This window comes from Lonchura striata, chromosome 2, assembly GCF_050655825.1.
Source record: "Lonchura striata isolate lonStrDom1 chromosome 2, ASM5065582v1, whole genome shotgun sequence".
Lineage (NCBI taxonomy): Eukaryota > Metazoa > Chordata > Aves > Passeriformes > Estrildidae > Lonchura > Lonchura striata.
In genome coordinates this window covers 8,980,415-9,005,615 of record NC_140704.1, presented here as the reverse complement: position 1 = coordinate 9,005,615, position 25,201 = coordinate 8,980,415, and the positions used below count along the sequence as shown (strand labels likewise).

The 25,201-nt window shown below is 38.4% G+C and overlaps 1 protein-coding gene and 1 long non-coding RNA gene across 4 annotated transcripts in view; one reads left to right on the top strand and one right to left on the bottom strand.

The window, feature by feature from the left end:
• The window catches only part of LOC146768106 (uncharacterized), a 27,013-nt gene extending 1,812 nt beyond the window's left edge, over nt 1-25,201 (top strand). Inside the window, exon 2 of the long non-coding RNA XR_014953208.1 lies at nt 486-25,201. This is a non-coding gene — a long non-coding RNA (uncharacterized LOC146768106). The remainder of the gene's footprint in view (nt 1-485) is intronic.
• The window catches only part of UBE3C (ubiquitin protein ligase E3C), a 71,410-nt gene continuing 51,148 nt past the window's right edge, over nt 4,940-25,201 (bottom strand). For all 3 annotated transcript variants that reach the window (XM_085572945.1, XM_021526553.4, XM_085572946.1), the window contains 5 exons: nt 20,835-21,047; nt 13,676-13,864; nt 13,512-13,578; nt 12,522-12,652; nt 4,940-9,468 (listed from right to left, as the gene is read on the bottom strand). In XM_085572945.1, coding sequence (XP_085429071.1) covers nt 9,298-9,468; nt 12,522-12,652; nt 13,512-13,578; nt 13,676-13,864; nt 20,835-21,047 — 771 coding nt within the window. In that variant the 3' untranslated portion in view covers nt 4,940-9,297. The remainder of the gene's footprint in view (nt 9,469-12,521; nt 12,653-13,511; nt 13,579-13,675; nt 13,865-20,834; nt 21,048-25,201) is intronic.

The following is a 25,201-nucleotide window of genomic DNA, read 5'->3' as shown; positions in this document are numbered from 1 at the left end:
CACTGTTCTGACTCTAAACAGCATAGCCCTGCTTTAGCATCCTTCAGATACAGGAATAACATTTAGGAAGGCTTAGAGACCAATTTTGCATTTGGAGAAAGGAAGGTATGAGAAGGTAAATTGCCTGCTCATAGCTGAGGGCAGCGTAGTTTAGCATTTTCTACAGCAAAACACTGAGAATGTTAATAAATGTTTCCTAACAAAGTTATAGATGAAAACAAAATAATTATTTTTTAAATCAAAAAAATTTAATTGGTTTATGCTTGTCTTTGAAAAAGATAAGAAGACATTTCCCAATACTTCTCAGAAGAGGCAGTTTACAGAGCCACCAATTACAAATATAATTTATTAGGGGATCTCTTTTTTTTTTAACTTATGGTCATTGATAGATCAGATTATCTCCTGAACAATAACAATAATTATTTACTTTTTAAACATTTGCTCAAATTGGCACACAATATTTAATTTTCTGTTCTCTGTTACAGGGAAAGGCAGGTGATTTCAATTAAAATAGCACGTGGCAAAGCCCACCAGAAGAGGTACTGCAGGGGATACCGAAGCACACACATCCAGGATTGCCCTGGTTGAACTTCAAATGGTTGGTGATTGCCCAGCCCTCTGATTTGTCTGGGTCTCTGCAGGGCCTCCCTTCCCTCAAGGGAGTCAGCAACTCCTCCCAGTTTAGTGTCCTTGGCAAACTTAGTTAGTATCCCATCCGAGTCATTGATGAGGATGTTGAGGAGCGCAGGGCTGAGGCTGGGCCCTGTGGAACCCCAGTGGGGACAGGACACCAGCCTGCTGTCACCCCATCCACTGCAACCCTTGGTGCTGACCCGTGAGCCAAACGCTCGCCCATCCCATGATGTGTTTATCCATCTGTGTGCTGGACATTTTGTCCACAAGGATCCTGGGAGAGAGAGTACTGAATGTTTTATTGAAATCCAAAAGGATTGCATAACTGGCTCATTAACATTTTTAATTAGCTCTATGTATAGGACTAATAAAACTGAAAAGCTTTTTGATTCAGAACACCTTCAAAGGTATTTTCAAAAGTATGAAGTCAAAGTGTCCTGTGTTTTTATGGCTGCTTGCAGCAGAAGCCTGGAGTACTGCCTTAAGGGACATTAAATCTGACGTTGCTGGCAGAGCATCAACATTCCAATAACAAAAGAGGGTCTGTGGGTCTGTTAAAGCTGGTATCAGAGATCCAGGCTGATATCCAAGTGCCAAGTCATTGAGTCAGAGTAAAGCTGCTATCAAAGAATCTTAATTGTTTAAGAATTTTCAACTCTCCTCTGGGAACACGAGAGAAAGGTTTTGTCATCTCACCCAAATTCAGCTGTCTCGAACATCCAGTTTGAGGCCATTGACTGTGAAGAGAGAGGAGGAGAGGGCACATCCAGGGCTCAGTTCCTTCCACCCTCTTTGGAGATGTGTTTTAGGAAAGGAACCACCCACCAGAGCTCTGTCCCAGGGCTGCCTTTTCTCCCTAAATGCCACCTCACAGATGCCTGAAGTTAAGTGAGATGAATTCAGCCCTAACTGGCAGCTATAACCTAATGATGGAAATCACGTGGCAGTGTTCCAGGAGGTATTGGCAATTCACAGAGTTCCCAGATGCTTTTTTTAAACCATCTTTTATGATTTATGGAGGTCAATTATATAAAGCCCATCAGAACACAAGAAATGTTTAAAAATGCTGCATTAGAGAGACATTAATGTTAATCCTCCTGAGGTGGTAATGGCTGTAGCCTTCCCAGCCTGCTGCTCTGCCCTGCTGTGTAATGCATCCCGTTCTTCTATTTACAGATTTACAGATTCTATTTTTGGTGTTAACAAAGAATATGAGCATATGTATCAAAGACTGTTCTCATATCATCTAATTATAGTACTGCTGGCAAAGTAATTCTGGAAAGTGCCACTTAATTAAATGTAAGCATTAACTTTTTCCTGATAGTTTATCAGAAACAATTAGACTTGAAATATGTGCAATACACCTAGAGTTTAAAACTTTCAGTAGAAGCATTAAAAGCACAAAATAACCCAATTTCTCTTGCATTCTCCAGTGTTTTCCTGCTGAGCACAACCTCAGTTTTCATCTGTAGTGTGTCTTAGGTAATCTAGAGGCTGCAAGTTTATCTGGACTCCTCTTTGTGTGCAAAAAGCTGAGCTAAGAGAATGCTTTTGAAAGTACTTAAACCACTTCAGCATAGTTGATGCTTCTGCCAATTCCTCCTGAAATATCAGATGTATTTTGCTGACTATTTGAGGTCTGCACAAAACAACCCAGAACTGTTGGGGGCAGTCAGACAATCTCACAGCTTATGCAAAATGCTTATTCTTTGCAAGGACAGCTTGATCAGCACTTATGTTCATTAACTTGATCAGGGATATGCTTTTTTGTCCACGTGACAATGTGAAATATTAGTTAATTCCATGTAATTTTTTATCAATAGCCAGATAGATCTACCAGATAATTATACCTAAAGTATCTCTGCAGAACTTTGAGGTCTGCTGCTTTTTACCTGAAAAGTGAAGAGGGGAAAAAAGAAAAACAGAGCTGTAATGAAAATAATTCCTAAGTAAAGATACAAGGTCTAAAAGAAACAATTCCTTCAGAAGGTTTGTTTGACAACATACAGCAAAACTACATAGCAACTGAGAGAGATGCTTTTCCCAGGTCTAACATTTTGGCAAGCAGCAGTAGCAGGAGGATCTGAAATAACACCATCTGGTGAATGCCTGTTTCTTTCTTCAGCAACCAAAAACTATGTATAACTATAAACAAGGAATAAAATAGAAATAATGCAAAACTACTTTTCAGTTAAATGTTACACAGAATGAACAAACAGCTGCTCTGGGAATGCAGAAAAGAATGATGTTAAATATAGTAGGAAATTTGAGCATGCTGCTCCTATAAATACATGAACCAACTTTGCACACAGAATTTATGATTCTGCAGAGCTGTGGACAGGGAAGCTTAGGCCCAGACTGGAGAGCAACTATTCTGGCAATAAATGTAGCAACGATTTAATCATCACACAAGGAGAGCTCATCCCTTGACAGTGTGAAATCAAGCTGCAGGACATCTCTGCCTGCCTTTATGTTCCATTTTTTGCCAGTCAGAATGCCTATGTTTCTCCTATTTGACAGTCTGATGTGATTTGCTGAATTTTGGGCTACTCGACCTTCAGAAGACAGTCAAAATACAGGAGTTTGCACAAGATGTTGCACTTGGGTGTTTGATACTGTTGGTGGCAGAAGCAAATATACATTTAGGTGATTTAACATTAATCCTATGGCTTTTATATCAATATTTAGCATCCTATCTATAAAAAATTGTGAAAATAACTCAGAGATCAGTTTTTACGAAGTCTGCTATTTTACATTGATAAGAGTTTTGCAAAATCCTTGAAAAGTCAAAGCAGAACTGGAAGTTGAAAAAGTAAAGCCACAAAATCTTAAATCCAACCTTACCTGGTAAGTGCCACTGATTAACCACCACAGGAATCTGGTAAGGAAGAGACTGTCACTTAACTCAGTCCCCAGTCACATCAAACTCTACAAAAGGTATTTTGAAGATGCTGCTGGGGTCACTAACAAGGCAGAGCAAGATGATTGAGGTTTTGGAGGCCGTGTCATATGACGAGAGGCTGATGCTGTTCAGCCTGGAAAAGGCTCAGCTTCCTTAGTACTGCCCCACAGGACAAGAGGCAAGGGGCACAAATTGGAATACAAGAAATGTGTTTAAACATGATTTTAAAGGTTTTATTGTGAAGTTAATTGAACACTGAAAACAGATTGCACAGAGAAATTGTGGATTCTCCATCCAAGAAGACATTCAGAACTCCACAGGTGAAGGTCTTGCAACCTGCTGTAGGTGACCCTGCTTTGAGCTGGGGGTTGGAAGAGGTGATCTCCAGACATTCCTCCTGACTTCAGCTATTCTATGTTCTCTCTAATGGATTCAATTTGTGTAACTTCATGATCACTTCTTGCCTTGTTGTCTCTCTACACACATGAGAAATTTAATGCCCTTTCCAGACTACCAGATACATACTGAAAAACAGGTCAGATACATGGGCATTTGTCTTTTTATTAATGTTACAAATTAGCAAATGCCCTACAAGAGGAGTTTTCTGTAGTTTTATGTCTACCACATTTTTAGTAGCAGGTAAGCTGAAGCATATATGCTGCTGTTTCTAAACATTCAAAAATAAATATGCACCATACTAACTATAAATATTAAAGTAGAACTAAAAGTGTATTTAGCCAAGAAAATAATAAATAAGCAAAGGGGAGAAGATAAGTCTAATTATCAAAGGAGATAAAACTAAATTGCACCTTCAAAGGAGCCCACATGTGCTAGAATTCCAGAAACAGTTGAGACATTTTTGTGTTTGCTGACAGAAATTTTTGTGTTTGCTGAAGAGTAGCATTCTTCATTATCAATTCCAGCTTCTCAGACTTCTATCCATGGAGTTTTATTCTTTCCAAAGATTCTGAACAAGTTTTCACAAATCAGAGCAAGTGCATTGTTTGAAAGACACCCTGAAAACAACAGTAAACTTCAGAGCTGCAGCTTCCTTGCCAGAGTGGGAAATCACAGCTCGAAAGCTGAAGGGTAGGAACCATCCCAAAGCAGCAGAACCACAGGAATGTTTAAGTTGGAAAACAGCAATGACTGAGCCCAGCCATTAACCCAGCACTGCCAATCCCACCACGTGAACCAAGTCCCTCAGTGACACATCAACAGGAATTTTTAATTCCTCCATGAATGGTGACTCCAGCACTGCCTCGGATGGCCAGTTCCAACAGTAATCCCTTCAAGACCAACAAGCAGTTAATATTACATTCTTTTAGAACCTAATTAGTATCATCAGTTTTTAACAAGAGAATGCCCAATTTACTGCAAAAATGAAAGAGTGTTTCTGCAGAGTTTCAATAAAACTCAAATTATTTTATTCACAAAAGCAGAAGTCAATAAAAATATAGATATCCTGATCAATTTTACAGACCATGTTCTTCACTCCTTCACTGACAGGCAAAAGCATCATGGAAAAAAAAAAGTAACAAGCATTTACATCACAAACCATTATTAACACAGATTTGTGTATATGAGCAAATATTACAGGTCCAACAAACATTCCTTTTTTTTTTTTCTGTGCTGTTGTGTTTTTCAGTGGTGAATATGTGCTGTCTCACTGGTATTTAACTAACAGTTTTTGGTAGAAACTGAAATGTATGAACTCACTGCATTCAAAGTGTTTTCTCTGAATTCCAAACCTCTTTATAGGATTAAATGAGGATGTTCGTGCTATATTACTCAAGTGATGCCAAAAAAAAAAAAAAAATCATCATTGCTATTAACAGAATCAGGAAGCTCAGATTTTATTATTTTTATGGAGCACCTCCCTAAAAAATACATGAAGATATCCTCCTCATTCAAATCAAACTTCTGTCAGCTCAGAGTTTACACAGGGAACTGGAAGAAAATCTTTCCTCTTTTGAAGATAAATAAATGTTCCCTAGCAATCAGTTTTGTAAAATTATATAAGTCTGGCTTTCAGGACCATGATGGAAGACAACAGAGATTAAAGACAAGGCCAATTACTCCTGGTTTGGTTTGCTGTGCTTTTTTTTTTTTTTTTTTTTTTTTAATCCACCTAATAGGACTGAACTCCCATCTGGAAAAACTTCCATTGAAATAAAGAGACCGAGTGCTAATTTTATGTCTTTATTCCACTTTTAACACCTTTGAACTTTGTAGAGATGAAAAATTTGTGAACTCTTCCATCATACAGACCTTGACAAAAATGTTTGTAGAACAGGTTACAAAATTACAAACCCAAACCTACTTGAAAACAAAAACCAATCAGAAAATGCTTGCTTTTTCAAAAAGCAAATAATGAACTAGGAGGAAGAAACACTGTAGTACAGAAACTTACATTATGGAAAGGTTATCTTGTACAGAAACCAACCCCAAACTCATAATTATTACTGCTGTAATTCTGATTATCAAATTTACAATAAAATTTCAGCTTGCTTGTATGCAGAGTGCTCCTGCCTGTGCCTACCTCAGCCCTGGGAGCATCACCACCGGTTTGCTCTTCCTCTAAAATCCAGAAAATCCAGTGTCATATAGAAACAATTCTTGCTACATAAGAGGTACAAGAGATCATTTTGACCCCCCCTGCTCCTCAGGACATTACTGTTACTTCTCACACCTTCATCTCCTGTTCTTTAAAATATCCAGCAACAGGTCATTGAAAAGCAGGAATTCATGCTTCATCCTGCCAGTCTGGAAACAGCTGGCAGAGCTGGAAGCACGGGCTGCCAAAGGCAAGCCCCACTCCTCTCACTGCAGCCTGGATTCTGAAGGTGGGGAAGCTGCACAGACCTGCAGCCTGTGCAGTGAAACACAACTGCTCTGTGCCTGTGCCAGTGTCACACTCCAGGGACAGGATACACAAACACCACCGAGCGCTGCAGAACGAAGAAATGAAACATCAGAGCACCGCCAGCAAACTCACGTTCTCTCCTGAAGGTTTCTGGAGCTCTGTGATTGCTGCAATTGCAGCTCTGTGCAAGTCACACTTCCCCCAGCCTACCCTCCCTGTGGCACCCTCTGCTCTCCTGCCACAGACAGCAATAGTGGGCACTGGCTCCTTTTCAAAAGCACAAAGTGGGCAGTACCAGTCACCAGTACTTGGCATGACTCCAACACAATCTTCAAAATACAAATATTTAATAGAAAAATTTAATTTAATTTTACAAAATACAGATACAACACTACTCAATGTAGCATAATAATGGAATTGAAAAATAATTTCAAAATATTTAAAGCATTAGGTTCTAAAATAAATAATGCTATCTAAAAGAAGTCTTCAGGTTTTGCAATTAGGAGGAGGCAGTTTCACTATTACTGATCTCTTCAACTTCTTTACAAGTTTCATAATTTATGTAGAAAAATATACAAGAAAAGAATTTGGGATAAACAATAGGTTGAGCATGTAACATTTAACATAAATAAAAAGCCTAAAGCAAAACCAAAAAGAAAACCAATCATTTTATTTCTGTACATCAAGACTACAAATAGTATCTTAACACTTCATTTATTACCCAAATTAAGAAATTATACATTTTTATATGGTTACTAGTAAACATCTTAAAACCACTCAATTTCCCCACATTTAAAAGGATATTGCTGGTTACTGCTTATTAAATAGGAAATCCAGCAGAGTTTCCAGTAACAGCAAAATATTTTTTTTGCATAAGAGATGAATACAAATTTGATTGTAATTTTGGATGATTTAAAATATAAAAGTGAAGTTCAGAGGGATGGACTGATGAATCTTACAGTCTGAACTATAATTCCTTTTCTAAACTCACTGGAGTTTGCATACGAAACCCTACGACGTGCCTACTATTGGAGGATCAGCTCCTTCCATATGAGAGCAATTTTTTACCCAGATATCAAATTATATTAAGCAGCATATTCCCACTTACTTTTCTCGGCAGAAATACTGCAGGGAAATGGATATAAAAGCTGTTTAATCACAAAAAAAAGTTAATTTGTTTAGTGTCTACGGCACACATACGGCATTTAAGATGGGAAGAAATAATAGGGAAAAGGAATGTGAACACCACAGGCTTCAAATATAAAAGATAAAGCCTGATAACTTTGGTTCAAATAACTTTAATAATTATTACATGTATATTTTTCCAAAGTGGTGACTTCTATATGTACTGTATGCAATAGGAGACTGATTCATTTAAACCCAACCAACCAATCAACAAACCTGTACAGGCACAAAAGACAGAAACAGGACAGAGAAAACCTGGAAAGTCACATCCATTCAGAACAGTGTCCAAGTGATAATGATGCAGCAAAGGTTGAACTTAAAATAATGCAAATCTGTTTTCTTCCAAGTGTTTCAGAAAGTACAAATGGAATATTACACCCATTTTATATTTTATCTCAGTGTCTATCATCTTGAGGGAAGGCAATATGAAACAAAATCAGTTCTGCAACAACTATCCTAGAATCATGGACTATGCTGAGTTGGAAGGGGTTGATCAGGATCATCCAGTCCAACTCCTGGTCCTGCACAGGACACCCCAAGAGTCACAACAAGTGTCTGAGAGCATTGTTCCAACACTTATTGAACTATGGCAGACTTAGGGCTGCAACCACTGCCCTGGGGAGCCTGTTCAGTGCCCAGCCACTCTCTGGGTGAGGAAACCATTTCATGATACCCAACCTGAACCTTCCACAGATCCAGTTCCATGCTGTTTTCTCAGGTCTCATCACTGTCACCAGAGAGCAGAGATCAGTGCCTGCCTCTCCTCTTCCCCTCACGAGAAGCTGTTACTGCAGTGAGGTCTCCTCCAGGCCTTTTTTACTTTTTGCACTTTATTGTCATTAACAGTATCTTTTTACCAAACCCTTCACCACCCTCACAGCCTCCTCTGGATGCTCTCTAATGGCTCAAAGTCTTCTTTATATTGTGGCACCAAAATATGCCCCCAGCACTCGAGGTGAGGCTGCCCCAGTGCACAGCGGAGGGGACAATCCCCTCCCTTGCCCAGCTGGCCATGCTGGGCCTGATGTCCCCAGGACAGGGCTGGCCCTCCTGGCTGCCAGAGCACTGCTGGTTGGTGTTCCACTTGCCATCAACCAGGACTGCCCTGTCCCAAGTGTAGAACCCAGCACTTGCCCTGGTTAAATTTAGTATGATTGGGGATTGCCCATCTCTCTATGATTTGTAAACAACTCCACAATGTAAGTTGTCAGGTTGTCAGAAATGAGCATTTTCATCCTCTCAGTTCTGGGATATCTGCAAACATCTGCTTGCCTTCCTTTTAAAAGATTAATTACAGGATGTTAGCCCTGTCTCGTCCCAATGCACCGCACAGTACACAACTTTATTGCCAGTTTGCAAAATTATTAATGTTTGAACAGCACAAAGCCAAAGCTTCATCTTTGGTTAATTTCACTGAGATGTCACTGTTCTTTAAATGTGCTCTTTCTTCACATTAACACAGAAATCAGCCACACTGCACACAGCATTCATTGTTTTGAGACATAAAGCAGTGTCAATGCAATATTCAGTAATGGAAGCTAACTAAGAAATCGTGTTTAGAAATGAAACCTATTTGAGGGCATTTGGTAAGACACAAGAGCTGCAGAAACGTAGACAGAATTCCCTTAAAACTGCTTGGGTACAGGTGCTGCTTATAGAGTAGGCACTGGTTCGTTCTTCTGCAGATCATCCGGATAAGCACGGGTTGGACTCAGCTGAGCTCAAATCCAGCAGCACATTCAATGGCATAGAGGAGCTTGCTTCGCATCAGGTTCTCATCATAAAACTCAGGAAGCTTCAGCAAGTTCATGCAGGTACTGGCAGTAGGCAGCCTGTCTAAATCAGATCCTCCGTTGTGAATGCAAAATGCAGGATATAACTCCTGAAGATGCAACCAAGACAAAAAACAACCACATATCAAAAATAGGTATACAAGCCAAAACCTACCCTGCAGCAGCTGGCACACATCTCTACAAAGTAAATCACTAGGTGAAAAGCTGTCACAATGACACTCAAACGGCATTTCTGTCATTCCTCATACCACTCTTGAATTACGTAGTGTCTCCCTCTTTGGAATACACAAAACAATTTATGTGATTCTAAGGAAAATACAATGACTTGTTATTGTTCATATAGTCTATGGTACAAATGTACAATGCTACACAAATATAATATCAATGTGCATAGTGAGTCTGTAATGAAAAAAACTTGTCAAACCCTGATTATTCTTCTGATGTGTTAACTACTGATCTGAAGAGCACACTTTAAAGATATTTTGTATATAGTATTTAATTGTTTTAATAATATCCCATTTATCTTCTTCCAAAAAGTAGTATAGCAAAAAATAGATTTATTTTTTACGTCCAAATCATTGCTTTTGCTGGCAAGACAGTATTCATTTTAGCAAAAGCTTGCCTGAGGTAAAAAAGTTCTCATTTTAGAAACTGGAAAAAAATTCCAGCTTCAAAGGCAAAAGGTCAATGAAATTCTAAGCTAAATTATTGTTCAAATGGAGGCCTTAAAAGTATTTCATGGCTAAAATGTTGCATTTTTAGTGTTCCTTTCAAAATGCTAATTGAATTCCCCGACTCTAGCTTTAAAAATGGAAAAATGGAGTTCTAAATTGAAATGTCATGCCAAGGGCACCATTTGTTGCATAATTAAATACTGTACAGCGGGAAACTGCAAGAGTTTGGAAGGGAAAAGTATCATCAATTTATTATGTGACCTGATTGGAACTTAACAATTTTCAACCACACTTAAATGATTTTTTTTTTTTGTCTGTGACAATCACATTTATTAAACTTATTAAACTTTAATTAGCTTTAGTAAGTGTTATTCTGAACCTGAATCTGGCAATGAAAGTTGAAAATTTTTAAATTATCAAAGCTAGACTATGTTATCTATAAGCCATGACCATCAAGATATTTCCTAATCTTAAATCAACATGCACTAACTTAAAGAAAACATGATGATGTCACAATATAATGCATACACAGAAAACTTCAGAGTGAGAACCAAAAATTGTGTTTCTGTCAGAAAAATACAGCCCACACACTGAAAGTGCAAACACATTCTGAAGACTGTTTGTGTTCATGTCTCCCACCAACATAAACACGTTCTCATGCTTACTTGGCTCGTAATACACAGCACTCCTGCACCTTCCAAGCTCCAAACAATGCACTGCCATGGGCAACCAAGACATTCCTGCTGATGACAATACCAGTCACCCACTGCCTTTTCTGGCAGACACTTGCTGGCAAGCCCCTGGTTTGGAGGTAAATCCCTGTGCACAGGTCCTGCTGCAGCCACCACGGCTGAGGTCCCGCCCTGAGCTGCCCAGCAGAGAGGCTCCAATGCCTTCTCAGCTGCTCTCCTCTGCCAACACTGCTGCATGTGGCTGAGCATGCACACCCCTTGCACAGCGAATTCATCTTTTAACTTACTACTTTCATGCTGAAAATATGGTGACTAATTTGCTTCCATTTTTTCTTAACCATGTCTGTTACAGGCAGTTTGAGGCCCATCTCCCAAATGAAAACACAAACTGCAGCTTTCCCCATTTAGCTTCTTTCAAGTGTGTCACTGTCAGCCTTAGTATTTTTAGACTTTTGATTCACTTCCTCCATCTCTTCAAATGTCACACCGGATACCTCGAAGCTGGGTACCTACATCTGCATTTTCTCCTCTCCCCTTGTAATTAAAGAGGCTGACAACAAATGGGAACTTCTGCTTACTTGGTTTCCCAGTTGTTTCCTAATTCTCCCTTCCTAATGTGATTGATATGCACTGTTCTATCTTGGTCTCATCCAGGAGTTTTCCAATTGCTCTTCCTGCTGTCCTGTAAAATCCTATTTATTGCTACAGTACTGTACAGTGATATTTGCATGGACTTGGGTTTAGGAGAAAGGCCTGCAGACTTTTAACTAAGGAATCAAATAAATCAATAGACAAATACCCAAGACAGGATTAGTGTGATTCAACAGCCATGTCCACTGTCTCTATATCCATATCTATGGACACTTTTACTGTTAAAGGGGATGTGGTTAGCATGTCTTGGGGAGTCTGAGACATGACTCATTCTGAAGCTGACACATGGAACAGTCAGACCAATTACCAACTCGAAGTTGGCAATCCAGTTCCAATCCTAGATGTCTATAAAAGGAGTGCAGCTGAGCTATAGATTACAGATACTAAAGATGGAGGATGTTGCCCATCCACATGGTAACACCATCACACAGCACTAAATGTTCCCACATTTTAGAGGAAATTATGTGATGGCTGGGTCTTAGCCAAAATTTTGTAGTCCACTGAAATTCATGGGTAGAACAACCCCAGAATTTAGTTTCAAAATGTCTTCACCTTGCCTTGGTCCCTCTTTAGTTTTAATAGTAATACAACAAATTTTCATACTTAAGCTGTCCTGTAAAAAGCAATCTGGAGACTGCAGCTAAATATTTTGCTGCTTAGGGTAATGAGCTATGAGCTACAAGCAAATAAATGGTAATTAGAAGAAAAGAAAATACATGTCCTGCTCCAAATGTTTAATTTAAGAAGATCAAATTTAATAACTGCTTTTATATCCTAAATTCTCTTTTGCCTGAATTAGAATACACTAGGTTTAACTCAATCTGTTCCTTGAAATTGATAGCAACTCTCCTGCACATGAAATGGCAGCAAGATCTTCCATCACACACAGCAAGTGCTCTAATCAGTGATTTACAGACTTACCAAATTTCACAGTTAAAACAGAAAACAACAGAACACTTCATTACATATTTTAAAACTGTACTTATTATATATGTAAATGCAAACATTGAAGCTGTTTCTGCAGTCACAGACGAGTAATCTCAAGTTGTAGATTCCTAGACTAGAAAAACTTGGACCACCATCTGCAGCACTTCTAAAAGCTTGCCAGGAAGCCAGAGGACATACTTTAAACCCCAGAAGAGGTGGTCGAGAACAGCTCGTCACAAATTTCAGGAGTTTGCGTTTCTCTTCATCAGTGAAGCTTTCTACAACCCTCCAAAATATTTTAATTACAGGATGGTCTGCTGTGTAGCCACCTGCAAAGAGATTTAAAATATTTACAGCTAGAATAGCTTTATGTAATACATAAATTATACAGAAAACTTAGCATCAATCTTGAAAGTTTGGGGAAAGTATTATAGCCAACAGGCTTGTATTGCTAACTTCCAGTACCTACAGATCTGTTATCACTGCAATTTCAGTTTCATTCTACGGCTACTATATTCCTCAGCTTCTTAAATGCAGTTTTCTTCACTGAAGCCTATTTTAAATTGATTTTATTTAGTTTATCGTTTAGCTAGTAACTTTAGATTACTGCCTATCACTCCAAGAGTGTGCAAAATCTACATGAGCGAGGATGTTATGGAATGAATCCACTTACCCTGAGGTAAGCCCAGATGTGAACTGATTATTTGGTAGCTACTTTTTGATTACATTCATGATAAAGGCAGGGGACAAATGAAGTAAGATACCTTGCATTTTTCACAAGGAAAATATATGATCTCTCTCTTCAGACTGTCTGAAAAATGGTAAGTATCTAAATGATGTAGTAGAAACTACTATCCCAAAGTAATTTGCAGACTTATTTTCAGATCAATCAGACACAGACAGTGACTAATTTCAATTCAGAAAAGAAACACCCTCAAATTATCTGGCTATAAACTTGAATTTAAGCATGTGAATAAAGTAAACTGTGTATTTCAATTTCCCACCATCTATAAAACTGCATTGTAATTTTAGCCAATTTTCTGAATTTGGCCAAAGGTAACAAGAATGACCCTGCAACCTTTTCTTAAAAGGTAGGATAAAAAGCACAGTTATTCCCAAGTCATAATAAATTTTTTTACTTAAGCAAAAATATGCTTAAGTGAACAAAAAACCCCAAAATACGCTTACCTGAATAGTTTGTGAAAGACTTAAGGTCATCCAAACTGATAGGAACTTGTGCACCAGAAGTCAGAACCTAACAGCAAAGGAAATCAGACCATTACATTACAGGCAGAAATCAGCAATTATTTCTGTTTAGAGCAATTGCTTTGTGCAGCTTTAAGCAGCAGTACCTGTATTTCCTGCTGATCAAACATCCGAAGCCACTCGAGGTTCACCACGTTGGCCAGCCCCTGGCGGAAGGCCAGGCAGTGGTGGCGGATCTGTTTGTTCAGCCGGTAGTCTGCCACCAGATGGATGTACGCGATCCGGTTGGCGCTGGTGACGGGAATGTCCTTTCCACCCGGCTTCAGCTCAACCACCTACAAACAAACACAGCCATTCTCACCACCTGGCAAACTGCACTTCTGTGCTCTAACTGCAGAACATTCTAGTCAGTGATGTGTCTGTTTGAAGTTAGCTAGAATACGCTCAGGAATATTCACCTCAAAGGAAGGTAGAAGATTATGAGAGTTACGAAGGTACCAGTTTTCTGGTTATGTGCAAGAGCACATTCTGTGCACCCAGACCTCCAGCTGTCAATGCAGCTCATCACACAGCCCCATGGTTTATCATAAGAAAGCTGGATTAGACAAAGCTGTGCTTGACTGGCTGGGCTCTTCCCTAGTTGCTGCTGGTGAATTCTGCAGGGTCACATTATGGTAAAAGCAATGTCCGCCAAGTCAAAATTCCAAGTCTGACACAAGCCTGATTTTCCGAATGCTCAGCATTCACAATTCATCCTGTGGGAAATCTACTGATGTAAATACTCAGTACATTCAATGAAAGTAAAAAAAAAAAAAACAAACAAAAAAAAACCAAATCAAGCCTAAGTGTTTTGCTACTGGAAAGCTCAACTTTTGTCCTTCAATTACACCAAGGTACCTCAGTATGGGAGAATTTTTAAAGAAAAACCCCAAAACTAAAGATACTGTACTTGCATTAAGATATAAACCAGGTTCAAAGATGGCTGTTATTACAACACTACAGGCCTTCATATAGTCTACTCTTTCCTACACGAGGTTAATTTTATTAAGCAGCAGCCCAATTGGAAGGTATTATTAGAGTACTTAAGAATTTTAAAAACCTAAAAAGCTGAAATACCATCACCTTCTGAACTCCTCCAAACACTGCTGTTTTTTTTTATACTCTAGAGTCAGCAATTTCTTCATTTAAACCAACGGTGCACTTCAATATGTGGTAATAATGACATCTTTAGAGTACAAAGAATTGAACACATGAATAGCATATTTTCTAACATGCTGCCTAATACTGTGAGCTGTTCTTGTCTTTAGCAAAATGTGCAAAATGGTATCATTAAAAATGCACTGTGCTTTTGAGCATTCAGATTTTTTCTTGACTCATAGCTCTTTAAGGCAAAAGGAACCATTAAGATCTGTGAATTCTGACCTCCCAAATAACACAAGCCAGAGGATTCTGTCTAGAGATTCCCATATGTAACTCCATAAATCCACAGATGAGTTAGAGCACATTTTTAGAGACGTGCAATCCTGTGATGGTGTATCTATCACTTTTTTTGATAAGCTACCACAACCTGAATTACAATAGGTGTTAAAAATATGTCTTACTTCCCACTTTAATCCTTCAGCTGCAAGTTTCTGGCTTTTGTTAGTCCTTACAGTAACAAATACTCCACCATGCCTGGGTGCAGGTACTGATAATGTTTAAACCCTATGCAAGAATTAAGCAAAAGGAAAGTGCCAGTGTAGGTGGCACCATTTCACACCCTGTACACATTATCTTGTTCTCTTTGACAAGAACCAGGGACAGTAGAGCCAGGAGGGCTCTCTCTGGGATCCACCCATCCAGCACCTGGCCTGGGACACAGCCAGGGATTGTTTCCAGAGGGTACAGGCCAGTGCCTGGGGCCACTGGCTGGCCTGAGGGTGAGGGTATTTTTACTGGTAAAGTCCACATGGAGTATTAATAGATGTGTGGGACATGTTCCATTCCATAGCTGATGAGATGGGGCCCCAGCACTGCTGAGCTCTCTGTGTTTCATCCACTGTAGTAATTCTACTACTGTTGCTGGAAAGTTAATAATCAGATTAATCCAATTATTGACAAGAAACATTCTAATTTTCATTTCAAATCCAATGGGTAAAGCTCCTTCATACCCACTGTCCTTATTCCAGTGTTGAAGAGCTTAATCAGCTCTTTCATTTCTCCTCAAATATATCCACGAGGTATTACTTAAGGGCAGTGACTTCATTAATCTTTCCAGAGACTTCTACATGGAACTAGACAATTCTTTTAATTTCCTCCTATGAAAAATACTTCTTACAAAGCCTAACAAGACCAGAAAGCTTTTTTTCACTTCTTAAATTCTTGTCCTCCTTTAACTTTAAAAGACCAGAGCAACCAGTGATGTTCCACATGAACAGATCAGTGTTGTGACCTCAGTATTACCTAATACTTCACTATCTGCCCACTTCCAAACCTTCTCTACTTGTTTTGCAAAACTGCAGAATCCCTTGGGTTTTTGACACCATTTAATACAATCCCTCTCTCTGAGGTATGGACACACTGAATTAGGCCATAATAAAGTGCATTACAGCATATTTGTATCACCTAACTCATCAAACATCTCTAAGGAATATGGACGCCAACAAAACAGTAACAGATATCATTCCATGTGCATACAATTTCTGTGAGCTCAGTATTTACACTAAAAGATGCTTGAACTGACCTCCTTCCTAAAATAGCCAAAGGGAACTACTGGCAGGGTGTTCTAGAAAGCTTCTGTATTTTAAGATTCATCCCAGCACTAGGTGAAGTAAAATGTCTGACCTTCCCTGCAGGCTGGCAAACAGAAATAAGGACACAGATTAATTTACATCTGCATTGTAATGGCACTGGCTCCACGGTGCTGTAAGGATGTCAGGAAAGCTGTATTCATTCTATTATAAAAAGCCATTCTCCCCCCATAAAGCTCTTCCTTCAAAACAAAGGAAAAAAAAAGGTGTTGCACTCTTTCTGACCACTATTTTTAGAAAACAGGACAAAGTTGATTTGTTGTTATTTTTTTTTTAATCCTATTATTTCTTTAATTTTTGTATTTTTAAGTAGCAAATATTGATTTCTGATCCAGCAACACTTCTGTAGCTCCTCTTCCTCCCTGCATTGCCACAAGTCCAGATACAGTTAAGTGCATTTCCTGGGGTCTTCCAGAGACCAAATTATCCATTTTCAGAGTTTGTCAGTGTGAGATTAATTTTACCACTGGTGTGTCAAAGTATCATCCAAGACCAAAACAAAAGGGATAACAGAACACAAAAAACAAATATATTATGCCAAAAAAGACTAAGAAGAATGTAAAACAGAAAACAGTAACACTTAGTAAGCATAAAACTAAAGTTAGATGCAGTCGGTGTTTTCATGGCATTAAAGTAACTATTGTAGAATTCCCACTTAATTCTAAAAGTCAGGAATGATTGTTAAAGAGTTCCTTTTCAAAAAGGCCATAGCACAAATTAAAAGATGAAAAACATTTTATCAGCTTCATTTTTATTTTAGCCATCCAGTCCTGGCCACTAGATGGGGCAAGACAATAACCCAGGTTACCCGGGACGGCCACACGAGGATACTACAGCCCTGTCATCTTTCTGTTCTGCAGATCTAAGTTTAAACAAACAAACAAACAAAAAGCACTTTAACTTTGTTTGTAATCAAAATCGCATGTACTAAAGGCAATTAAACTATAGATATAATTCAGGTAAGTATTCAGATTGTTCAGACAAACTTGATTCCCAACTCACAAAGTGCATCTTCAAAATTAAGGGGAAATATCAGAAGGGAACAGAAAAATCTCATATGAAGACGTAAGACATGTTAGCTATTCACAGAATCACAGAACCTCCAGTGCAATTTCATACAGCTCTTATAGATATTCAAGAACTCCTACAAGTTGAGAATCTTTTATCTTTTCTCTTGGGCTCTGATCACTTTTGTTCACATCACCCCTACAGTTTTCCCCCACTCTGTAAAGAAGTCAATCAAGTTTTTTTTTCTTTCCCTGTCATCTGCCTTCCAGAAGTTCATGCAGGAGTTCCATGTAAGAGATTGCATATGAATGCCTAAGAATGCATTTTCTGTGTTATGAGTCTGCCTGAGAAAGCTCAGCCTCAGCTTCATTTGCTGCTGAAAAACGTCTAATCATCTGCCACTAATCCTCGTAAAAAGGTTGTCAAGACAGAAAGTTTCAAAACTCTTTTAAGGCTTCAAAATTTTCCCTCAAAGAAATTTAAAGGCAAAGAATTCCCCTTTGATGAGTCAGCATATTTTCAGTGACAGCAATGGCATTCACACCTTTTTAAAAAGACCAAGGTGTCCCAAATCCAAGTTCTGTACGAGATGGGTTTCATAGAAACTGCTGTCATATATATCATAGTGCTTCTCTGTGGATTTGTGCTTTTACACTTTATTTATGCAATCTTCTGATCACACCTAATTTGTGATCCATGTAATCTCAAGTATCAGTGTTTTGAGACTGATACTCTCAAGCAGAGTTTCTGAAGTACAGCATCCAACATTTCTGAAGGAAGAGGAATGAGTATTTACATCTCCCTCTTGCCCTGGACAGCCACAAAACTTGCCTTCCTCACTGAAAAAAAGGGAGGGAGGAAGGTCTGAGAAGAGAATTTGCTAACCTTATTCTTACAAACTTTTCATAGCCATCTCATCTACAAGATAAAAGGAAAAACTAAATCAATATACAGACCTGCAACCACAGGCTGACCTCCTCTGAGACTTTGCTACTGGCCACCATTTTCTGCAGGAGACCCAACAGCTGAAATGCAGGCTGGTATCACTGCATTAGATAGATCTTTATCAAAAGCTATTTGGGGTTGGAAGATAAGGTTGATGGCATAGCTCCCCTAATTAGCAGGTCTAATGTGCAAATTATTAAGTACCTTTTTCAACTTCTGGTGAATGCACTTTGACAATAGTTTAATGGGGTCTAAAAGCACATTACAGGATTGGAATCAATACACTGATAATAGAATTTCTACCTTCTACTACTGACAGAGGCAATAGAGCCTCTTTTGAATGTGTCTTTCATTGCAGATAATGCTTTTGTGGCACAATTGGTGGATGGACACTGTCATGAGCAGAGCTATTTACAATGATAGATTTATGATGCATTTATTGGGCCCTAATTTATTAAACACTAAAGTGGTTGTTTAGCTGAAAACTACATATAATGTACATTCAACATAAGGAGTGCAAATTAAGCTCTTTTCTCAAAGTGAATTAGCCTTACCTTGGCACAATGAATTAGTATGCAATGGTTACAAGTCAAATAGCAGATAAAATGTATTTATCCATATGAGGTTTATTAAGGTAATGAAATGAAGGATAGAAAGAGACTTGTTGCACTGAAAGGCAACAGTGACAAGAACCAATGGGTTCTGTTGAACTACACCTAACAGGCAGTGAGCCTCATAAAAAGATGGCTGATAGTGGGTAGAATGTTCTCTCTTCAAGTATAAAAACAGCAAACCAACATCAGAATATTTATTTTAGCTTACATTTCATCTTGTTACTCAGCAACTCACTAATATACTAAATCTTCCTTTTAAAGTTATGCCAAACAACTACAAATCAGAAGTCTTGAAAACAGCAGCCATAGCCCTCATTTTAGATACTAAATTGGATTTGTGTTAGCTGTGACCAACAAAGCTATTACTTTAAACAGAATTAAATAAACAGTTTTAGAATTCAGACCTTCCTCCCACTGCTAAAAATCCCAGGTAATACTGGAAATTGCCATTTGATGTGCTTTGCTCCCCAGAACCCAACCTCTGGGTGCTACAGACCTCAGTTCAGTACCAGCACATGGTACAGGCACTCCAAAAATGTGCTCTTGGAGAAGTTCTGTGCCAAGATCTGATCTGTATCATATCTTTATCTCATGTTTTTGAGTGTTTTTCTAAACACAGTGCAGGTCAGATGTTTTCATATAGGGAGTATAATCCAGGGAGGAAAATGACATATGGCGTATGTTTAATATTAAATGTTACTTATATCAGGCAACTGTTGCCTCTCTCTTTACTGTGCTTTAGGAATCCCAAATGTGAGGGTACTATTTTAAAATTTAATCCAATCCAGATTTTAGGATCTTCCAAAATGACAGGAAACTGATGACAGAAGAGTAAGATAAAATCCAAGCCTGACACTGTTCAAGCAAACTTGCCATGACTTCAGCAGCCTCAGAGAACTCAAGCTCCCAGTTTCCAGGGCAGGTGACTGCATCTCAGTGGTGCTGCTGCTCTGGAAATGTGCACAGTCCTGGCCCCCCTGAGCAGCAAACCCAGAGCACTGCTCAGTCCCTCCTGGAGTCTGTTTCTGCCTCACAACAGGAGGCTGAATTAAGATGTTGCTGCTTAACACAGCGTGGTCAAGTCTACTTTTTTTTCATACAATTATGTGCCATAATCAAGTGGAAGTTTAAAATCTTCAATTTTAAATCCTCAAAATTGAAAGAGGAAGCATGACAAAAGACTTTACCTAGGAGGTTACCTGCATTAACACACTAAGGCAGGCTTTTAGAGCTCTAGTGACATTTATTTTCTACTATGAGTGATCTTTAGTAGACACAACAGAGCAAATAAAAGCTGTAATCAAATTATATGGTGCAACTGCATTAAAAACTCAGACTTAAGGATTGCTTTTCAGAAGCACTGAACAGCAGTTATCCCCTCTGACTAATCTGGTATCTCAACCCCTAAAATAAAGGGCAGGGGGTAAAAAAAAAAAAAAAAAAAATTTGAGGTTGGTCAAACTTCAGGCTCTCTTACTTTGAAAATTACAGATAAAGGAGAAAATGCTTATCTCACAACAAAGGGTCTTTACTATCAGTATTATTTAAAACCTCTCTGACTGATAACTGTCATTTTAACACCAGGCAGCACTTCTGTAGTTTACACATCATCTAAACTTTACTATTATTACAAGTGCAACTGAAGATACAAGACATTTTTGTTCAAGAAACATTCTTAGGCAATAGAACTTTGTATGTATGACTGTTAGAAAATAATCACTGCCGTTTACTCCTTAAAAGACCAGACCTTTAAGTAATCATCAAAAGTTATTTCTTAAGTATACAGTTAGTTACTCTCCACTCCAAATATTGAGTAATAATCCCAACTGATGCCTCACAGCACCTTTAACAATTATTTCCCATTACATTTAAATTAAAAAAATTTAGTAGTGATAGTAAAGATTCATCAGTCATAGATGAAAGAAAAAAAAACTCAAATCCATTCTTACCTGCGCTTCCCCAAGGTCATTATTGACCACGGTGAAGTTTAGTCCAAGTTCTTCCACGTCCCCTTCATAGCTCTTTAGAAAAAGCAAATTTTTGTACATTTCTGGATCTAGTGAAGCTAAGTGATGAATGTCAACATCAGCACTTGTCCCTAATAATTTTGAGAGGAAAAAGCTAGCAAATGGCAGCTCCACCAGCATATTTTCATAAAGAGCCTGAAAAATAAAGCAATTCAAAACACATTAGATTCTATTGTAGTACATGCAGAAATTCAGAAGGTTATTGAATTTCTCAACTTTTGAGTAATTCTGTCTTAATTTGAAGTCTGAGTAGGTTCTTCTGGCATGGAAATATCTCAAATAGTGTATAAATTTAAGAATATTCATCCAAAATTTGAAATGTGAATATTCTTGTGAAATACCAAGGTCCCAAATCTCACAAATTAATTATGTTGTGTTTTAAAATGCAAAATTCATTGTTTATCTGTCATTACTCCTTATCCAAATTGCATTTATTTTCAGGAAAAGCAAGGTTTGCTAAAGGACAATATAACTGCATCAAGAATGTCTTATACAAAGTAAGCTTACACCTCTACTTCCATTAGCACCATCACAAGCAGCATTATTCCATCCACATCAATCACTACATGCAGAACTGTCATCCCCCTAATCCCCTTAAAATAACTCTGTAAACCCAGTGCATTTTAAACTAATAAAAACTATCCAGTGCATGTTACAGATTCATGGCTGCACATTTGGTGAATTCCACAGTAAAACAATCCTCGTTTCCAAGCCAAGAGTTTACCAGTTCTGGCTGTGTCACAGGTCCAATCCTTTCTGTGCCTGACCCTGCTACAGGTGTCAAAAGCTGATTAAACATGTACCTAACCCAAATCTTTTGACTGCAAACTCAAATTATCCCCAAAAATTTTCAAACTCCAGCAGCACCATTCTAGGTTCATCTACTGTATGAGCACATTTCCATGTAATGCAAAGTATCTTTGCATTATTTTTTATTAAGTCAGTAACAACTGCTTGCTTGGAAGAAAAAAGTACTTATGGTAACTTTCAGATGAATGTGAGGTGTATCCTTCAGAGCTATTCTGAATAAAGGACCTTGCTTTAATAGAATCCATTCCTGGCACATGCTGCCTCTGCCTTTCTCGTTGTCCACCCTGTTTGCCACATCAGCATCTCTAGCAATGACAACCAAATCTTTACAGAACATTGACATCACTGCCAGGCTGATCAGACAAGGCATCACCAACACAACATCATTGTAATATCACTGTTTGCTCCCTTTTAACTCTCTAGGAACAGAGTTTTGGTGTTACTTAATTCCTTCATAATCTGCTGCAAACTTAGAAAAGGAATCCCACTGAGGGGAAAAAAAAAAGAAAACTGAAAAAAGATTAATAGATGCAGCTCTAATCACTCAATGATATTCCAACAAAGACTTTAAGAAAAATATACACAATTCCTTAAACTTTTGAAAGAACATTTTTCTATGAGGTAAGTTAGACCTTGCAAAAAAACCTGAGAATAACGAGTTCAAAGCCAAAGGGTGCATTATATTTAGAGCCATATGATTTATTCAAGGTGTAGAAGTCAAAATCCTCATTTGTATAGCTGACTTTAAAAGCAAACTAGAGGGATAAATCATTAATTTGCAATGTGTAAGGTCAGTGTTTGCTGTTCCTGCATTAGTAACAATAAAGCTATTGTAATTCCTTAAATATATCAAAGCTACCCGAATTTAAAATGGAATTCCATCTGTGACTCATAAAATGTAAATGCAGAGGTGTAATTTTTTACACAAGGCAGGTTTAAGCCTTTAGAGCATTCAATATACAAGGACTAATAAATGATAGCACTAAAAACTATGATCACATCAGCTAAATGGATTATAAATTAAATTTCCATAATGTATGCAACTGAAATACAAATGTAGACATAAATCAAGGTATTTTCTAAACACAGGTTAATTACACAAATTCAAAACCTGTCTATTTTTTATGCAAAATAATCCACTTAGCATTTTTCAAACTGGTCTTAAGTCTTCACCACTTGCAACACTTGATCCTAGAAGCCTATCAATAATTCCTTGTCAGGAAAAAAACAGCAATAGGTATATTGAAGAAACTTGTACGTTATTTTTCAAGTGTCTGTCTTTTATGAGTGTTTATTGCTAGAAATTGTGCCAAAATGATTTGAAATAAAAAGGATTAATTATGGTAGAAGCTTTTTAATATAAGTGAGTGCAGCTGCAATGCAATTAATGCAAATTGTGATGCTATCAGGAAAATAAATGTGAACAACATCACTGGCTATTTCTGTTTGCTGCCAAATAACTTCAGTAATTTACTACATTAAGAATCAATAAAAAAATAATGCATTTCAAATGCATCACTATTAATCTTCAGGTAGTTCCAAAGTGAACATTTATAACTTCATCTAAAAACTATATAAAGCATTTTTAAATAAACTAAATTGTGCAACTTGAGAATAACTTTAATTACTCCCTCTCTTAGCTAAGTGATTGCAATATTCAAAATAAAGTATTTTTGGAAAGAAGACAAACAGTAGTGTTTCAATTAGTTTGAAAGTCAAGCTATCCTAATAAAGTTTAATAAAAAATGCACTAAAACTCTGGTGAAGAAAGTCATGATGAACTTTGGTTTTGTTTCAAAGAGGTGAAGGCCACCATTACAGCCCCAGCACTGTGCAGAGATCCTGAGAAGTGCTGTGTATAGTATGAGTAAATAAACTGAAATCTTATTATTTTCTGGACTCCATCTAACTTTTCTGTTTCTCAGTCAGCATCAACTGATCAAACTACCTGTTGTTGCTAAAAAATTTGATTCCATACATTCCTGCCAGGGCAACAACACCATCAGCTGCTTGCAAACAAAGCAGAGCAGTTGTACAGTAGAGGCTACAGGCTCATTACAACCTGAGTAAGGTTCAAAACTTGCAGATTATTTGTGCTGTGCTTTTTTTGGGTTGTTGGATTTGGAGTTTGCAGGGTTTGGGTGTGTGTTGGTGGCCACAGCATGGACATTGAAGCTTCTTCTAAATTAGAGTAAGATCCAGCTCACAGCCATGGCTGAAACAGAGTGGGAATTGCAGGACAATTAGTTTTTACCAGGAGCACAACCTTCCAGCTGCCAGCTGCCCATGGAAGCCCAGCCTGATGGGGATTTTTCTTACTAAAGCTAATCTAAGGGCCAGAAGGGAGACTTCCCTCCTTCCTTGTTTTTCCATACTGAACTGCCTTGGGAAGCTCTAAGTTACCCTGTTTTAAGCTTAGTTTTTTGCCTGTCTGAACTCTCTAAACTGGCTTCTGCAAACATCAACATCAAACATCGAGGAGGAAGGAGCCCAGTATCAGCAACAGGCAAGGAAATGGTGACCACCTCTACCAGAGGAAAGCAGCTGCCAAATTAATCAGCTGCAGTGTGAAGCTGCATCATTAGAGCATACCTACACAGTCCTTTAATACAATATATGGTCACACTCTCTATACAGAACTTGTCCTCTTTCTTCCTCTCAAACCAATGAGCAACAATATTGATGGCAGCAACTGGCCATCTCTGCTGGTCAGAGATGTCTACTTCTGTTTGCCTAAATCAGAGCTTCCTGTTCAGCCACTGCTTCAGGAGCTCAAAGCCAGCAAGTTTAACCAATATATATTTTAAAAACTAATGTCTTCCCAAACTTCAAGTACTCTCACCCTCTCCCAAGTTTTCTTTCATTCTGCAGTCATCACCAACGCCTTCCTATGATGAGTTCTGACAGTTCCCATTCCCAGCTCTCCCATCTGAGCCTCTGACCCCACTGCATCTACCCTGCAGCCCATGACCTGCAGCAGGCCCATGGAAGGCAAAGAGTCCAGATGGGAAGTCCTGAAAGGAACAATTGGTGGCTCTGTATGGCATCAGACTTGCAGCTTCTAACATTCAGAATTTGGGATCAACACCAACAACCTCAACCCACCCTACAGAGCTCTGCCTCCCTGAAGGCTGGGATATTAACACTCCAGCTGGACAGAAGGGCAATTTTCAGGTACAAGCTTGGGGAAAGAGGCTGGTCTGAAGCAGAGACAATGATGTTCACATCAAGGGCAATCCCACAAGCACTGTAATGCTCACAGGGTGACACATTCCCAAGTAGCTAAAAGGTAATGTCTGCTGAAAAGGCCAGCCTGGATTTCCCAGCACTTTTTCAAACTCATGTAGATTAGGAATGCTCTTTAGTTAAAAGTTGACATCTCTAGATATCAAAAAAAGTCATTTAAAACCTTCTGAAATGACTAAACAAAAAAAAAAAAACCCAAATTATTTTTAGTACTCTCCAACCCAGTGTTCTAA